The sequence below is a fragment of the Petaurus breviceps genome, unplaced genomic scaffold (genome assembly GCF_028583685.1).
Source record: "Petaurus breviceps papuanus isolate PSGF00001 unplaced genomic scaffold, PetGlider_PUasm1.0 90865, whole genome shotgun sequence".
NCBI lineage: Eukaryota > Metazoa > Chordata > Mammalia > Diprotodontia > Petauridae > Petaurus > Petaurus breviceps.
The window spans coordinates 10,344,499-10,362,912 of record NW_027187367.1 but is presented as its reverse complement, the minus strand read 5'-3'; the positions used below and the strand labels follow the sequence as shown (position 1 = coordinate 10,362,912).

At 39.1% G+C, this 18,414-nt stretch overlaps 1 protein-coding gene across 5 annotated transcripts in view; it reads left to right on the top strand.

Annotated features, from left to right (window-relative positions):
* Window positions 1–10,269, top strand: part of SRPK1 (SRSF protein kinase 1) — an 81,217-nt gene extending 70,948 nt beyond the window's left edge. For 2 of the 5 annotated variants that reach the window (XM_069073531.1, XM_069073529.1), the window contains exons 14-17: window positions 1,223–1,292; window positions 4,118–4,210; window positions 4,552–4,644; window positions 7,586–10,269. In XM_069073531.1, coding sequence (XP_068929632.1) covers window positions 1,223–1,292; window positions 4,118–4,210; window positions 4,552–4,644; window positions 7,586–7,770 — 441 coding nt within the window. In that variant the 3' untranslated portion in view covers window positions 7,771–10,269. Of the gene's footprint in view, window positions 1–1,222; window positions 1,293–4,117; window positions 4,211–4,551; window positions 4,645–7,585 lie in introns of those variants that run through there. The other 3 variants (XM_069073533.1, XM_069073532.1, XR_011165515.1) reach the window with 2 other exon arrangements.
* Window positions 10,270–18,414: the final 8,145 nt, after the last annotated feature.

Sequence of the window (18,414 nt, the reverse complement as noted above, 5' to 3'; positions counted from 1 at the left end):
GCTTTGTCTGATATAGAATAAGCCCATTAATCATCTTTTTGCTCCAGGTATCCCATTTGTAAAAATCTGTTAACCTCCCTGACATGGGTATGGGTAAAGAATGGGTAAAATATTCTAACATGATTTACCACTCACATGAATTGTATATTCATTTTTAAAAGTGATAACCCTGAGTAAAGATCTATATTTTTACTAAACTAAAAGTAAGACAGGCTTTGAACCCAGCAGTACTAATGCAGTCCCCATTCATCATATCTTACAGTATTTTAAAACTTGTCCTTGCCTTCAGGAAAATCAATCTTCTGTTGTACATTTTGTTTCTGTAGTGATTAGTAAAAGCAAACAGTCATAGCAAATGTCTTTAAAGTGGAACATGTTAACATAGAAAATTGCAGAGTTTCTGACACTAGAGAGTTTAAAGAAGAGTCATTAGCTCTCTGTCTGGCCAGGTTCCGTGTAGGCCCTCTTGGAGGTTACAGGGGCACGAATGGCATCTTGAAGCTCTTTCCAACACTAAAATTGTTTGTTTACAATTACTTACAAAACTTTATTTACAAAAACTAATACTGATAAATACTTTGCTTTTTCTGATAAGTCTCTTTAAAAAAAAAGTTATTAGCTTAGTATTGAACCGGTGGCCTAGAACCAGAACCATAGGCACAAAAAATATGTATGGGGTGTAATTTTCTTTTGAACTAGGAAATGGAGAGTTTTACTGCCTGGAGATTATGCACTAAAATAATGAAATCATTTCAGAAACTAAAACTGTGATGTGCTAATCACTGAATATCTAAAGGGAATGTGGTTAGTAATAATTATTGGGTTAAAAAATATACTCTTAACTCTGGGAAACAGCGACCTGCCTCACAAAAATTAGAATGACTTTAGCATCCAAGATGAGCAGCAGCACTTTCCAAAGATTCTGATCCAAAAAGGGAAGTTCAAAAACCTTTTTGCTATTATTTACTCCTTGTATTTGCATTGAATAACAACATGTTAGCATTAACATAATTCTTGCTCTTACCTCATCTATTTTACCAAAATACAGGTTTGTGGAAGGAGATCTTTTTGGGAATTGGCATTTTTTAAAAGGCATTTGCAGGATTTTCAACTGCTTAGAACTGCTTCAGGCAGAATTAAGCAACACAATTTCCTCCTCCTGATCTCTCTCTCTCTCTCTTTCCTTTGATGCTTTAATATGCTGCTATCCTTTTTTTCTTAGGCCTTTGAATTAGCCACGGGAGACTATCTGTTTGAACCTCATTCAGGAGAAGAGTACACTCGAGATGAAGGTGAGTCTGTTTTTGGATACATACCCAACAGCACAGTAGTTGGTGATTTTGGATTATTTTTTTGAATTTGTGAACGTCATTGATGATGAAAAGATCAGATTTTTTTAGAATCAAAAACGTGCCAAGTTTTAAGCCCCCTACAGTTGAAGTGAGCAGTAATTATAACCAGGCTTAGGTATATGTTTGATATAGATCCCAGAATAGGTGAGAACACAGAAAAGAATTATTCATTTAAAAAAAAAAAGACCTTTGGGTCTTAATAGACGTTATGGGGGAGTAAGGAGAAGTGGGTTAGGCTGAGGCTTATAAATTATTGGGTTGCTTCTATTTGGATCCCTAATGTATCTTCCCTCTCTCTTTGTAGAAAGTTTTTGACCAAATTGAATTTCAGTTTAGGAACAGCACAGTTTGAGTCTTTTGCTCTGTTGGATCTTTGCTATTATTTAGTAGGTTTACATATTGACATATATTACTGTTTTAGTGGCATCTTATGTAATTCTGAGGTAGCATAGGTTCTGTGTGCAGGAGGTTGTTTTTTGTTGTTTTTTTTTTAATGTTGACTGTGATGTGCAATTTTTATCCTACATTAGCATCCTAATGACCTCCTTGTTTCATGGAGGTAGCCTTAGATTCTTGAAGGCTTTGCTAATGCAGCCAGTGCTCTAGCAGTTCCTACCAAATTGAACAATACAATACTGGCCTGCCCCAAGGCACAGCCTTGTTTCGTTTAGAAATATTCCATGTGATAAATTCTTTTGGTGACAACTCATGGAAACTTTGTTAAGGCATTAGTTCATTAATTAGGAATAAGTACATTAGTTCACAGCTCATCTACATGAGTGAAATCATAGATCCTTGAAGTCATCGGTATATAATTTGTGTAGTATTGATTCCACCAAAAAAATCTGAGTGAATACCACCTATTTGTTACTTCCATTTGGAAATGTACATACATCATTTTTTTTTCTACTTTAATCAGTATGTCCCTAATATTTTATAATCTGCTTTATTTCATTTACTTCCTTATGTAAGAGCGTAGTTTATGAGGTTTTCCTTTTTAATAGCTACATAGTAAGATCCCTCCTAGCTCCAAATATTGTTCTTTAGTCTATGCAGTATGAAGCATTATCAGTTTGTCATGAGAAGAGGGTATTAACAATTTCCCCAAATGTAAAAGAGGGTCGCCCTTCCTCCCCTACCCCCACTGTCTCTTGCTTTGCACCTGAACCTGTGCATCTGGGGCCCAAAAAATATTCTAGCTGATGCCTTAGCCAAGTTCTTAGTTCCAGTAAGATGGGAGAGATGCCTGCTGGACATACTTTATGTAGAAGTACACTTCAAAAGCTCTCCTGGGGAATCACTACAGAATCACGCTCTGGATTGGTCCTATCCTTCATTTGATACATCTGAATATTTCCTCAGAAACTACACACTTACATAGTGCTGTTAAAATGCTTCTATCCCAGTGTTTGGCAGGAAGGAGATTCCCCCCGCCCCCTTAATTTCATAGTCATTCCTATAAACAAGCACTGATAATTCTGGTACATTTGAATCTCTTCAGCTTACCTGGTGGCTAATTCTTGGGTTGAATAAACCTTTATAATACCCCATAATTAAATTAAAAAAAAAAGAATGTATCCATGCCTAATGTATCCAAAGCCCTAGATGAAGAAAGGAAAAAATAATAGACGTTTTGTCAATAAAACTAGAAAATTCTAATTCATTGCTTCTAAAGCTCATCATATTCCCCTCCAACAAACTTAAACCATATACTATTTCATGAATGATACAAAGTAAAAAAAAAAATTAATGCAGTTCATTTAGCAGTATCAGTAAGCCGTTGCTAGACAGGACATCACTCAGTCCTCGAGAGTATATATTTGACTATTTGTTGCTTCCTCCTAACCTTGACTTTTTGAGATTATGTTTTCATAATCTTGTCTTTGAAAATGAGGTATTTTGCTATGAAAGATCCTATAGCTATTCAAAAGTAGATTTTCCCTCGCCCAAGGAGATCACATCAAGTGACAACAATAGTCTCTTTCACAACCAGATAGGAAGAGATTTTGCCACTGTAGGGTACATTTAGAAGAATTTATTGGAGATGGAGAGAAAAAAGGACTTTGAGAGATATTTTGTTTCCAAATTTACAAGACCATATATATTTTTGGAAGATAGGTAGCTAGATATAGATTTACCTAAAGGAAAAGTTAGTCCTGTAGAAAACAAGAGTGTTTGAATTAAACATAAAAGAACAGCTGAAGAGTGAAATAGTCAGTATGTTGTGTCCCAGTAGGACCTTGCCCACAACTTCTTCAGGAGCAGAGAAACAATGGTTCTGACATTGGCCCAAAAGCTCTTACCATTCTGTAGTACTTTTTATTTTTACATAAAATCATTTTGTTTTCATGACATCTCTTTCTAAAAAATCTTTATATACCTGGAAAGAGACAGAAATTCCTTGCTGGAAATGATTTTTCTATACTTGCACTGCACAGAATCCTATACAGTCTTGTAAATCGTCCTCGGGTGGGGGGAAATTAATTTTGTTCCTACCTTGCCTAAGAATAGGACATTCCCGAGTATTTGCCTTCATGATATGTTGAGCCAGCTGTGCCAGTGAGAGAAATTTCAAGATAGAAATGCATAAGCACTATAAAAGTGGTCCTGGTTGGCCAGGTTTTGTGTGTTTGGTCCCCTTCTGGTCCTGGCTCCCTACCATGCAATTTGTAGCTACCTCTCAACAGCCCTTAAAAAAGTGATTCTAGAGTAAAGTTTATTCTCAGCTTGCCCTTGATGCTGTTCTTCTTGCCCTTCTGTTTTAGACCACATTGCGCATATTATAGAGCTGATAGGCAGAATTCCAAGACGCTTTGCCCTCAGTGGGAAATATTCACAGGACTTCTTCAATCACAGAGGTAGTATTGAATTGTGTTAGTTTCCATGCAGGCGTCAGGGATGTACAGCCGTGGGAAGCAGAGCATTCACACCCAGGTGTCATGCTAGCCACCAGCCAGGGAGCCCTGCTTGGGTACCTGGCAGTGTGGCTCTCGGGACTCTCCCATCACCTGGATCGAGTCCTCCCCTTACACTGAGAGGTGCAAATGGGCATTAGAAGCTCTGCCAAGTATAAAGGTGTGCATGCTGCTCTTTCCACCATTCTCCAGAGCTGCATCTGCTACTTGGCAGCAAGCGGGTCAGCCTTAGCCCTGTTATGGATGTCTTTTTCTTTCCTCTTTAAAATGTTTGGAACACACAGATCACATTGCATTGATCATAGAACTGCTGGGGAAGGTGCCTCGCAAGCTCATTGTGGCGGGAAAATATTCCAAGGAGTTTTTCACCAAAAAAGGTAAAAGATACGTGAATTGTTTAACCCCTTGACATTAGGGGAAAATGATTTAATAAAATCTAATAGGTAAGTATAGCCCCACCAGGAAACCATGGGGTCAGAGGAGCAATTCTGTCAAATTCCTCTCTGTTCTCTGTATCTGTTGGGAGAAAATGCCAGTAAAGAGGACCGTGCTTGTGCCCCAGCATCTCCTCACACCTATTAAACCCTGAGCTGGCATTCAGAGAGCCTTCATTGTGACTTCTGCCATGTGACTTAAGAGCCTCCTGTATCATGTGACCTGTGACAGGTCAATTAAAAATTAATCTCTCTGGATTTCAGGTTCCTTCTCTGAAAATTGTGCACATTGAGCCACATGGTTTCCAAGTTCCCTCTGAGCTCCATATCTTCAAACCTCTAATCTTAAGCTTCAAGTTTGGCGAATTTAATTTATCAGAAAATAAAGGCAATAACAAATATTTTTCTCCTCTCCCCTCAGTGGAGAGATAATTTGTGTATAAGTTACTGGTAACTTGGAGATGATGCGTATTTCATGAACACCTCTCATTTATACTAAATGGTACGGTGCCAGGTGCCAAAAGAATGTATGATATAAAAAGTTGGAAATTTGTTTTGAATGCTATAGTTGTAACTGAATATATATTACATATGTGTATGAAAGTTTAGAAATTTACTTTAAGCAAAAGAAGAAAAAGTCCTATCTGTCCCTGGAAGAGTATATAAATTACCCATACTGTCCTCTGATCTCTTCCTACAGCTGCTGCCATTGCTTCAAATAACTATCCCTCAGATATCATGGCAGAGTAGGAACAGCAGTGACCTAGGAGACCTGAAACTCTTTCATGTCTCTGCCATTGACAAGCTGTAGGACCTGAATTGGTCACCTTCTCTCTCTGGGCTTCAGTTTCTTCATCTGTAAAATGTTTGAGGTGAAATAGGGAAAGCCTTGTTCCATCTCTGAAATGTAGATCTCTTTTGATCTTAGTTAAATGGGCTGTCAAAGGGTTTCCTTGATTCTTGCAAAGAATAATAGTAAAGAGAAATTCTACAATGACAAGCAAATAGTTAAGTAAATACCACTTACCCAGGGAAGGAGAGATGTCATCAAATCAAATTAGTAAATACTATTATCGTAGTTCAATAAAATTGGAAACAAGATTGGAGGAAGAAGCCCCAAAGAAATATAAAATTAACTATTGCATGGGAAAATGTCTTAAAGAGAGGATTGATTTGACATTTCTCTTAACTTGCAGAATTGGATAGCATGTTACCTTGTCAAATAGAGCTCATAGGATTTTATTATTTTGTTTATAAAAATTTAGCCGTTTTTATACAAACTTTTTTTTAAGGAAGCTTTGTATTAATGTGACATATCCTGAGCCCCAGAGTATTAGAACAGATGTGACTGAACTATATTTTTTTTAAATAAGTTTTTGTTTTTACATCACCAAAATTTCCCCTGTACCCCTTTCATTTTCTCTCTCTTGGACCTCCCCTCTCCATTTCCACCTCTGCAAAGGAGTCGGGGGAAGGAACAATATATTAATATCAGCACAGAATTTCAGAGTTGGAATGGACCTGAAAACTAATGTGGAATCAAGAAGACCTAAATTCAGATGTAACCCCAGATGCTTAAGTAGCTGTGTGGCCCTGAACAAGTCACTTCAACTCTGCCCATCTTAGTTTTTCCCAGCTATGAAGCAGGCATAATAATCAAGCACCTCTCTCCCAGGGTTGTTGTGAAGATCATTTGAGATATTTGTAAAGCACTTAGTGCCTAAGCTGGGCACTGGGCTATGTTGGTGCAGAATGACAGTGATTTGTTGCCTTCTTCCCTCTCTTTTCAGAACTTGCCTGCTGAGTGTTCATCTAGTCCTTGCCTAAAGAAAGAATCCATCATCTTCCTAAACCGTCCGTTTTACTTAGAAAAGCTCAAATTATTAGGCAGATTTTTCTTACTTCGAGCCTAAATTTTTGCAACTTTTGCTTATTGTTTCTGGTTCTGTCAGAACCAGATCAGATGCATAGCATAGCTACCATGTTCCTCTTTTCTTTCTCTCTTCTCCTAGTCTTCTCTGCTTCTAGCAAAACACCATTTCCTTCCGCTGGCTCTCATAAGGCATGAACTTGAGGTGTTTCACCATCTTGGATGCTTTCCACTTATTTACATCCTTACTAAAATGTAGTGCCTAAGACCGAACAGGGACCTTGTGGTGTTTTCTGAGCAGGGGAGAATATAGTAGGACTAGTACCTCCTCATTTCTTAATACAAGCCATAGAGCCCATTAACTTTTTTAGCTGTCACTGACTTATTAAGCCTGCAGTTTGTGAAAACCCATGGTTCTTTTGAAGGCAAACCTCTTTAGATTTTGTTGGCACTACCTCCCAAGGCTGTTATGCAATCTTCTGGTTAACAGAAGGAAAACAAAATATTTTTGCATCCTTCCCACCTTCAGTGGGACTGTTTCATTTTTAGTGTTTGTATTCTCAGTGCCTGACATAGATACTTAACTAATACTTGTACCAAAATACAGATTGTTGAGTAGCTCTTGGCAATTTAATGGACCAGTTAGGTGTACTGTAAAATTAGAATTAATGCTCATCACAAACTAATATGATTCCTCTGACTAGTTGAAAATGTTTAAAAGAGATTTAAAAAAAAAAGAATACAAGACTTACTGAGTTCTGGATGCTCATTAAAAGCATGAGTTCTCCCAGAAGAGCATTGAAAGTTATATGTATGTTTTGTAAAAGATATATGCTTGCTATTGTGGAAAGGTTAAATTCTTGCTATTCTTTAAAAGTACTAATGCCTATAGCATTCTTGGTAGCCTCTGCCTGGATTGAAAAGTGGATTTACATGAAATATTTACATGAAAGTCTATCCATATTTATTGGTCATTTTTCTTTATTCTCTCCCCTTCCCTCCCTCCCCCCGCAGGTGACCTGAAACACATCACTAAACTGAAGCCTTGGGGTCTTTTTGAAGTTCTAGTGGAGAAGTATGAGTGGTCTCAAGAAGAAGCAGCAGGTTTCACAGATTTCTTATTGCCAATGTTGGAGCTGATTCCTGAGAAACGAGCTACAGCAGCAGAGTGTCTCAGGCACCCCTGGCTTAACTCCTAAAGTCACTGGTGCAACATCAATAATCCTCTGGACTCTGGTTTGCAGCAGAGATTATACACTGACCCAGCTGTTCCAGATTCTCTCCTTCCTTCCCTTTCCTTGACATCCTTAATCCTCTTCCTGTCCCTTTCCCTTTTCAGGGTGAAGCTCTTCCTTCAAGGCTTCCTAGATTATTGTTATTTTTTAATCTGATATGTTCATTTGGGTTTGCTTACGTGACCCTGTGGGAATCCCCACAGCCATTGGGCATCCTGAGTGAGTTTTGCCTTGGTTGGGCTCTGCCAAAGACTAATGGACTGGAATGTGAAACTGCCTGTCATCTTCTCACTTCCATTAGAACATCCTTCTCCAAATTATAAGCATCCCTTTTTTTAAGAGCACGCAATGAAGATGTGTGAGCCCATCCTTAACTCACTGACTCTAAGAGTCAAATTTTCTAGTGCATATTCTATTGCCAGCAGAAGGATGAGAAAAAAGTGTTAATTTAATGTGCAGCAAAGACACTGAACATGCTGTATTGAGTGCATCTTGTTCCTGGATGGTTTGTGTTATTTACAGTCACATTTTTTCCTGCAACTTTTTTGGCTTCTGTCTTTGAAATGGGCTATCAGTTAAGACCAGGTTTTAGTACTGTTTTGCCACTGTTCAGTTTCCTTATTTACTGGTGTAACTTTAAACTCTCCTATGCCCGAATCTTCAGTATGACTGTAATAGAAACAGTGGAAATGGAAGCCGAAACTGACTAGAAATCCTTTGCAAAGGCAGGTGTGCCCTTTGGCTCCAGACAGGTGGTGGTTTTAGTAAGCAGTGTTTCCTCACACATCTGCTTTCCTGAGCGCAGAGGGTTTTAGTTTGGGGTGTGTTTTTTTAAGGGCGGGGTAGGGGTATTGGTTTGATCGCTTTTTAAAACCCTGGCTGGCACTTTACTCGTTCTGCTTGAGTTGAAAACCCCCCACCCCATCATTAAAGAATACAGGATGACTATGAAAGAGCTCTGGGTTTTAGGTCCTTTGATTCTGAGAAGATAAAAAGATGTCACCAGAGCTTCTGATTCTTTTGCGAACAATTCCTTAGAGGTATTTTCAGTCTTTCATCAATATTAATTTACCCGAGGTTCTGACCTTGAAGTCCATTTCCCCATTTGGCATTGCTTTTTTCTTTTTCTTTAGAAGTTTGGCATTATGCCTAGGCATAATCCAAATATACAAGAACAAGGGGGGGGGTGGCTTTATTCCCCTTTCCCCCTAAAAAAAGGATAGCCATTCTCTGCTGCTATTTTATAGTATCAGCATATAGGTGGTTGCTCATTAGAGTATAATGTAAGCTTTTAACTTCAATAACTTCAGGAAGGTTGGGATGTACTTAAGGCTTGTGGGGGGGTGGGGTGGGTTTTTAAAAAAATTTTTTTTTTACAAGGAAAAGTTAAAACCTTCGTAGAATTTGCTGGTTTAAAGATGGGTCTCCCAGATTATTCCCCCTCATATTACGAGGCATAACCAAAAGCCGAAGTTCAGCAGGATTGGGATCACAGCAGTTCTTCCTTATTATGGACCAAAGGGCTTTGGCAATCAGTGCTCTCATAGAGAATGGATTCTGCTTCAGCAGTATGGAATTTAGAGAATGCCAAACGAGTGTAACTTGAGAGAAAATGTTTTTAGAACTGTTAGACTGTTACATACGCAGTTTTCCTTGAGTTTGGAATCTAATGGCAAGGAAGCCGGTGATGCCACTATGTGATCCGTGTAAGATGTAAGCACTGTTCCTGCATGTCCTTGTCTGACTAGCCTATTCATCAGATTCTTGATATGGTGATACTAATGAAATCAGATGGTGTTATTTCTCTAGGGGGTTTCTGGGCCAGGCTACCCATGTATATCTGTGAAGAATAAAGAGAATAATAAAGCTCACCAAGCATTCATAATGGCAGGGAAATCCTTCAGCAATTTAATTTTTCCCTGGGTTGCCAGGTTTATCTGTATTTTTAGTGATGATAAACTAGAACTCTTGAGTTATATTTCTTTAAATGCCATTAAGCCATAATATTAGGGTTAAAGGCATTTCTGGTGGTGGCATCGAGGGAGAAAAACTATAGTCATTCCTTTTCAACAGATAATCTGATATGAAAAGAATAATTCTGATGCTAAAGGAATAACTTCTCATTATCATGGTGGTAATACGATAAGTCCTGTAACTTAATTTTTTAAATGTTTCCCTACCAAATAAGGGCTTTTTTCCCTGACTCACTTAGGGAACCAGATGGATTAGAAGACAAGAGGCAGCTGTAGAATCCAGTCTTCCAGGTGCCCCCATGCTTGCTCTCTTGAGCTTTCATCCTACATTGAAATTGCCATAAAATGCTCATAAAGGATTTGTACTCGCTGTCAGTAAAAAGCAACAATACAACAACCCTGAAGGAAAATACATTTTTATTCTTTCTACTTGGGTGCACTGTCTGTTTTCTTTGTAAATGCAATACAATAAACAAATTATTTAATAATCTATATGTTTCTAGGAAGCTTTTGTTTATTTGTTACAAGAGCTGCTCCTACTGAATAATGGAATGGGGAGGAAAAGTAGGAGGAATCAGTTTTGAAGTGAAAGAATCTAAAGGAAACTTCAGGACTTGGGTGATAATGTATTTTGTATTCCCTGCCCCTGGCCTGTACAATAGTGAATGTGATGTCTAAACAGTGATACCACACCACCACCCCACCCCAAAAAAAGTTATGTCGAAATGGAGAAATTAATTTGATCGATACATGCAGTAGCATGAGCTTCATTCAGTACCACTGGGCCAAGATCTACCCATTCCCCTGATCTGTCTCCAAAACACTGAGATAGAAACATAAATTGTAACTTAAGTTTTGAGTGCTGAAATCTCAGACTGGTCATGAGGATCTTGATTCTTCTTCAGCCTGAGAACCCTATTTTCCAGTGGTTTTTAGCCTAGGGTTCACAAACTAACTTTTAAAAATATTTTGGTAGCTATTTCAATATTTGTTTCCTTTGTAATCCTGTGTATCTAAAACTGCAAACGTGTCCATGGGTTTTACCAGATGTTCATGACAAAAAAGGTTAAGAATCCCGGCACTAATCTCCCATCCAGCTTCCCAGGGAAAAGATGATACCATTATACAGCAGCAACAAAAATTCCTGGATCAAAATTTCTTATAGCTCTTGGCTAGAATGTCACCAGAATCTGGTGAGTGCAAACGAACTTTTCCTTCTGTCTTGGAAATATAAAGTCTTCCAGCTGATCCATAGAACTTAACTTTCTTTAAAAAAAAAAAAACTTGGAAGTTAAAATTCTTAGAATTGTTCTTCAGATACTGGCCTGTTGGGAAACATGGCATTTTTGTTAGTGTTGGGGAACCCACTAAATAAACCCTGTTATTTGGTGTCTTGGGGAGTGATAACCAGTATTCCTAACCTTGTTGACAAAACACTGGTTTATAAACCCATAGAACCTTCAGGCAATGTTTTGGTCCTGGGAGAGAAAATGGGTGCTGTAGGTGTGTAGATATTTGCTACTTTCAGAAAATACCACAACCAAGTTCATTTATCACATCATTAAAATTCACATCCTTAGGAGAACAAGGAAAGAATCCCATATTACAAATGAGGAAATGGACGCCAAGAAGGGATTTGCAGCCATATTAAACTACAGGGTAAAGCTGCTGATAGTGACAATGATTTCATTCCAGCTTCTGCCTTTAGCTTGCATCACCTTGAGGGGTTTGGCATTGGAGCAAGAGTTGAGAAAGTGTTGTAGACATTTGCTGTTCAGTTATGTCTGACTCTTTGTAACCCCGTTTGGGGTTTTCTTGGCAAAGATACTAGATTGATTTGCCATTTCCTTCTCCAGCATCCTGAGGCAAACAGCGTTAAGTGACTTGCCCAGGGTCACCCAGCTGGTAAGTATGGGAGGCCAAATTTGAACTCAGGAAGATGTCTTCCTGGCTCCAGGCCTGGCACTCTGTCCACTGCACCACCTAGCTGCAGCTATTTAGCACTCAATAAACTTGATTTTTTGTTTTTGGTCTGTGTGATTACATCAAAGCTTTAATGAGAGGATTTCCAATTCAACTTCCCCCCCCCCCTTATAACTTAATATGAATGACAGACTAGAATTATTAGGTGTGGAAAATGTAGCTTTGATTTTTTTTTTTTATCAATATGCTTTTTTAAAATGGTGCTATCAGGGGCGGCCAGGTAGCATAGCGAGTAAGAGCACCGGCCCCAGTGTTGAGAAGACCTGGAGATCGAATCCCGGGCTCAGACACTTAGCACCCACCCAGAAACACCTGGCCATGTAACCTTGAGCAAGTTACTTAACCCCAATTGCTTAGGGGCGGCCAGGTGGCTCAGTGAGTAAGAGCACCAGCTCCAGTGTCGGGATGACCTGGATCAAATCTGGGCCCAGATACTCAGCACCACACCCAGAAATAACTGGCCCTGTAACCTTGAGCAAGTTACTTAACCCCTATTGCTTTAAAAAAAAAAAAAAATGGTGCTATCATGATTTAAATTGAAAGGACTTGATTTGGCTACATTGAGGATTATATTTGCTGATTTGGTTTTAGGTTAGGAAGTGGATTCTAGTTGTCTGCCAATTTAATGGGAAGTACGTACGGTATTGAATAACTTTGTCATGCTCCTTGATATCTTAATTCTACAGCAGAGATTCTCAAACTGGCACTACACATACCCCACCCAGGGAGTGTGGAAAGATTATCTAGGAGGTATGGGAAATATTTGATAATGTTTTTATCCTGTCGAAATTAATTGATTTTTCATGTGAAAATACACAGTAAACACTAGAATTTTTTTACTTTTGTATTAAATAAGGGGTATGATTGGCTTACCGAAGAAGCAGAGAGCATGAGGAACTTCTGTTCTGGAGGAGGTGTTACACAAATTCTGTGGACCTCCAGATTTTAGTCCACTTCTCAGCAGCCCCAATTCTAATCTGATTTATGAAAGAATGTTGCTATCTGGCTCCCAGAGAGAGTTGCAAGGTAATTAGTGGCTAAGTGAATTGGAATCTTAATTTTACTTTCTGCCAGACATGGTTTTTAAAAGCCCATTTAAATAAGGATATGGTCTGGGAAGTAGGACAAGGTATGTTAATGGTTTGCAGAGGACAGGAGAGGGATAAAATTTTGCAAAGTTATGAAAATGTCATTTTGGGTAAGTTTTCCTTTCAAGTTCAGTGTGAAGGAGATAGACCAGGTATCTGATACAGCCCCAATTCAATTCCTCCAACATCTGTGTTTCTGTAAGGTTGGGTTTGGATCTCAGATGCCCTCATCTCTTAATCAAATGATACCTGTAGTCCTATAGACCCAGCCCCATAGAGAAGAAAAGGTCTAAACGAGGTGGCAGTCAGTGGAAAGTTTAACTGGTACCATTGATTTAGTCCTTTGTTCTAGCTAAAATCCTGGAACATCTGAACTAAAAGACCTTAAAAGTGGCCTGGGGAAGAGAACCTGGGGTTTGTGAATTTTTAGTATTTTGCTAACTGTATTTTAATATATTTGGTTACTTTTGTGATTCTGTGTATTTTAGGCATTTAAAAACCTGAGAAAGGGACCATATACAAAAAAGGTAAATCCCCTGACATAACTCCATGCCTTTATTTTGTAACTGAGGCCCATAGAGGGGAAAGTGACCCAAATTATGTAACTGCTTAATAGTATATTCTGATTGTTCTTTAAGTAAGGCCATAATTAAGATTTCCAAGAATTTCCTGAATCTTAAAATGAGAAAAAGGAAATAAATATGGTTGCTCCAGAAAAGATCACCCTGCTAAGATTATTTGTTGAATTCTGGAAATAACATCTTAAGGTTTTTTGGTTTTGTTCAAGTAGGGGATGGGGGAAGAATAGGTGGAATGCCACAAGCACAAATTAATTAGGAAAATATGATAGTAATATAAATTAATAGTCTTTATGTTAGAGAATGGATATTTCCATTTTCTTAAGATCCTCAGTTTTTTTATAAGATCAACTTCCTTTTCAGTCTTCTACATGAATCCTTTACTAATCTCCCCAGCTATTAGTGCCCTGCCCCAAGATAATCTTCGATCCTGTATATATGTGCATCTCCCCCATAGAATGGAAATTCTTTGGGGCAGAAACTTTGTTTTCTTTGTGTACTCACACCTGGCATATAATAGGTGTCTGACAAATACTTGTTAATTGACTAGTGAAATTTCTGGTATGTAAAATATTGGGAATTACATTCAGTTTACTTGACCAGGAGATGAGGTCATTCTGTAGCAAGAGGGAAGTTCTTAGACTTCATTAGGCCAGAAAGGGGTACAGAGGGATGTAGGGGCGTATCAGTTGTATGTGTGTGAGCCCAAATGTTTTGAAGGATTGGGACAAAGCGATCAGTGTTTGAACAAAAGAGTTGGGAAGAGTTTAGTCAGTGCCTGCTACCTGGACAACAGCTGGAGAAAATAACCAGGATTGTTGATCTCAAAGAATTCTTTGTAACCAGATCATTTGAGCACTATTAACTCTGAGCCACTTCCCCAGACCCAGAAATAACTACCAAACAAAGCAATGAGTTTTCACCTGCATTCTGACCTGGAGACTTTCGTGAGGCATTCCATTCTGAATGCATTTTATTTTTGTACATGGAAATGAATTTGTCCAGACTTAGAAGGTGGCTGATTTCCAGAACTGGTAGCCAATTACAGCTCCTGGTTGCATTAATATAGCGGGTATTGATGCCATGTGATTTATCTGTTACAAGAACAATATAAATTCTACCAGTTTAGCAAGAATAGCCAACTCAAATGTTCCTGCTAATTGGAGGGGCGGGGGGGGGGGGGAGAGACAAAAAAAGTTTAAGTTAAGAAAAGTAAAAATTAACCTTTTATAACACTCTAAGATTTTTACAATTTCTACAAATATTAGGTTAATTTGAGTTTTCTCAGCCTACTTGTATATCCCTATATCAGTTCTGCATTCTAAAGCAATAAAATGAGCCAGAGAAGGAAAAGTAAAGATGTTTGAGTGTCAAAGGTCACGCAAATCCCACAAATTTGATAGTCAGCCCTTGAATAATCCAGAAATAGTCACTTCTAAAAACTCCACTGGAGCAAGCCTAGATAAAAGTTAGCTCTAATCTCAAAACTTTAGTCCTTTAGGCTTTCAAGGACCATAAGAACTGAAAAGGGACCTTAGAGATTGAATTCAACCCCTTCTTTTACAGGTGAGAAAACACCATCTATTGAAGTGAAATGACGTCTTCCAGGGCACTCAGCTGATTAGTAGTGGAGGTGAACCAAGATAGAACCAAGTCTTCCCAACTCCCAGCCCTGTACTCTTTACATCAGCTGGTGGCCACCCTTCCTTAGTTCTTCTGTAGCACCTGAAAAAGCAGCACCATCATTGGTCTGTGTCTTCTCCAACCATGGTGAAATCCCAAGTTCTAATTTCATGTTGCATCACGACTTAAAGACTGAAGTAGAGGATGGGGGAGTTGGGAAGGCATAAAGTTCTGTCTGAGGAATCAGATTCTGTAACTTTATATTGAAGTGTGTGGGTTCTTTACAAGAAGCTGGTGTCCTGTAATAGGAGAGAAAGGAGAAGCTGAAGCTGAAATATAGATTCCTCTTTCTGTCCCAGCCCCACACATGCCACCCACCTCCTTTCCTGTGCCACAAGGCAGACACAAACCTTTAATTCTCCATGCCCTTCCCCCAACATAACAAACAGGATATTTCAAGAATATTAGTAATTTAAGACTGAGCACCCTATATATAACAGGTACAAAGGCAACAAATTATATGCCTGGTTTTTGTTTTTTTTTTTTTGGTTTTGAGTATTATCTTTTTCTCCAGACTTGGTTATTTGGGATACAAGCTTAACTAAAGACTAGTTCATCATTTCCTCAAATTAGGATTATTGGTGGTTATGTTTGAGCCATTTCCATCTTTTGCAGTGGAAACTCTTGGGAGTAGAATGAAATGTGATGTTCTGCTCTTGGTGATTTAGTAAAAAAAAAAAAAGTATCGTTTAAAAATGTAGATTGGCCAACAATTTACTTACCCTGATGTTGGACTGTTTCAAACTTCCTCTGTAAGGGAAAAGAAAGAAAAAAAAACTTTACCATAAAGCTTTAGAGTCAGGGTTAAAATGTACCTTTGTACCTTAATAGGTCATTTAATCTAACCCCCTTAGTTAACAGAAACTGAAGGCCAAAGTGGGTAAATTACTTGGCCCAGGTCACATGGGTGGCAAATAGTAATAAAGATTTCTTCCCTTCCAGGCCATTGTTTTTTTCGATACTCTACCCATCTTATAAAGTCATTTTCTTATAGAATTGAGGGAAGAGCCTTGGGGGTGGGGGTGGGGGGTAGATTAAAGAGATTTGAAAAAGGAGCAGCAGATTTCCAGTTACACTTATGAAAGAACATGAAGTTTACTTGGCAAAATGCATGGATACTAGGGAAATTATTAAGCCCATTAGAGTTATGGGGCTTCCAGAAAGGGGAGGACAAAGCAAGCCACTCTAATTTATATATGATAGAGATATAAACTCTGTGGGACAGTGGAAAAAAATGAAACAGGAGTACAAAAAATGCTTAGAGATGAGCATTTGAGATGAAGCAATTTGCCCGAAGTCCAGAGATCCAGAATCAGAGGATTTAAAGGTGGAAGACTCCTTTATAGGTCATCTATACCAGTCTCATCAGAGGAGTAAATTGGTCTCAAAAGATGAAGCAACTTAAGGGATTGGAACCCAGGGCTCTGGGGTTCCAGTCCCATAATTCCTAAATACCAGTACTCGGCATTCCACCAGGCTGGCTCTCTACAGGTCATTTTGAAAAATTCTAATTCTCATCTGGAATGGTTTGAGATGGAAGGCAAGAGAACTGGACAGAATATCCTCTCTGTGTCCTTTTCAGCCTAAATAATACAGAGGGAAAATCAAAACCTGATACCTAGGAAAGGGTACTAGGTTTGCTCTGGTACAGCTAAGTGGTGCAGTAGAAGACATCTTCCTGAGTTCAAATTTGGCCTCAAATACTAGCTGTGTGACCCTGGGCAAGTCAGTTCACCCCGTTTGCCTCAGCAGTTTCTTCATCTATAGAATGAGCTGAAGAAGGAAATGGCAGACCACTACAGGATCTTTGCCAAGAAGCCCCAAATGCGGCCATGGGAAGTTGGACACAACTTAACACTAGTTACTCAAGTTGTTTACATTTCTAATTACATAGCTCCTCGAACATCAAGGGACCCAGCTTTTAATAATAATAGCTCTAAGGTTTGCAGTGATATATGGATGTTCTCATTTGATCCTGACAACAACCCTGTGAGAAAGATGCTATTCTGATTCCCATTTGGCAGATGAGCAAACTTGGATAGGAAGTGTCTGAGGTGGAATTTGAATTTGAGTCTTCCTGATTTCTAAGTCCAACACCAACCACTTCACCACCTAGCTGACTTTGGAAGGGTTTCCTAAATCAAATGTTAACTAGCTTAAAAAAAATAGCTAAGAATTAGCTAATTTTCTCCTTCCTCGCCCCCTACTTCTCAGCACTACTAAACTACCAGCAATTTGCATCAGTGTTCATTATCTCAAGTATAAAGTTCTCCCTTGCCCCAAGGCCTACTCTCGCTACATACCTTCCACTTTGGGAGACTAAGGCACTGGGAGGAGGTCATGACAGGCAGCTGTCTGAGCTGTCACAGCCACCTGCTGAGTAGTACATGAGTAGCTGTTAAGGCTTGACTCTCTCAAGGTTGGCAAATGGAGCTCCAGCTGGGGAGGAAAGGGCAGCAGAAGAACACCGAGGGGCAACTAGGTGGCGCAGTGAACAGAGCACTGGCCCTGGAGTCAGGAAGACCTGAGTTCAAATCCGGCCTCAGACACAACACAAAAACTAGCTGTGTGACCTTGGGCAAGTCACTTAGCCCCAATTGCCCTTCAAAAAGAAAAAAAACACACCGATGTTCCCCCAGACTCTACATCCTATAACTAGAAGTGGGAAAGGGTCTTGGCTAGTGACGCTTAACTTCTTGGTTCTTAATTGAAGCAAATGCTCAAAACGACTCAATGTGATGTTACCAAAAGGCAGAAAAACTGGTTCTGGGCCTGCCATTAATTTCCTGTGTGATGTTGCTCAAGTTACTTCTCTTTGGACCTCAGCTTTCTCGCAAAAGAAAGATACTGAACTATGCTGTTTTAAGATTTTACAAAGAGTTACAGATTTAGAGCTGGAAGGGACCCTTGAAGTCATCTAATCCAACAATGATTTTATATATAAAGAGGAATTCCTTAGCAGGGCAGCTAGGGGGCTCAGCAAATAGAGCACAGGACCTGAAGTCAGGAAAACTCATCTTCCCTGTAGTCAAAGCTGGCCTCAGACACTATGTGGTCTGGGGCAAGTCACTTAACCTTGTTTGCCTCAGTTTCCTCATCTGTAAAATGAGCTGGAAAAGGAAATGGCAAACCACTTTAGTATCCTTGCCAAGAAAACCCCAGATGGAGTCACAAAGAGTCAAACACAAGTAAACAAAAGTCAGTGGGGTCTCAGTCTAAGGAGCAGAAGCATTGTGTGAGTGCTTCTGGAAGGGTGTGATACTATGGAATGTAAGAGCATGGCTCCCCTCTTTGGAACATGCA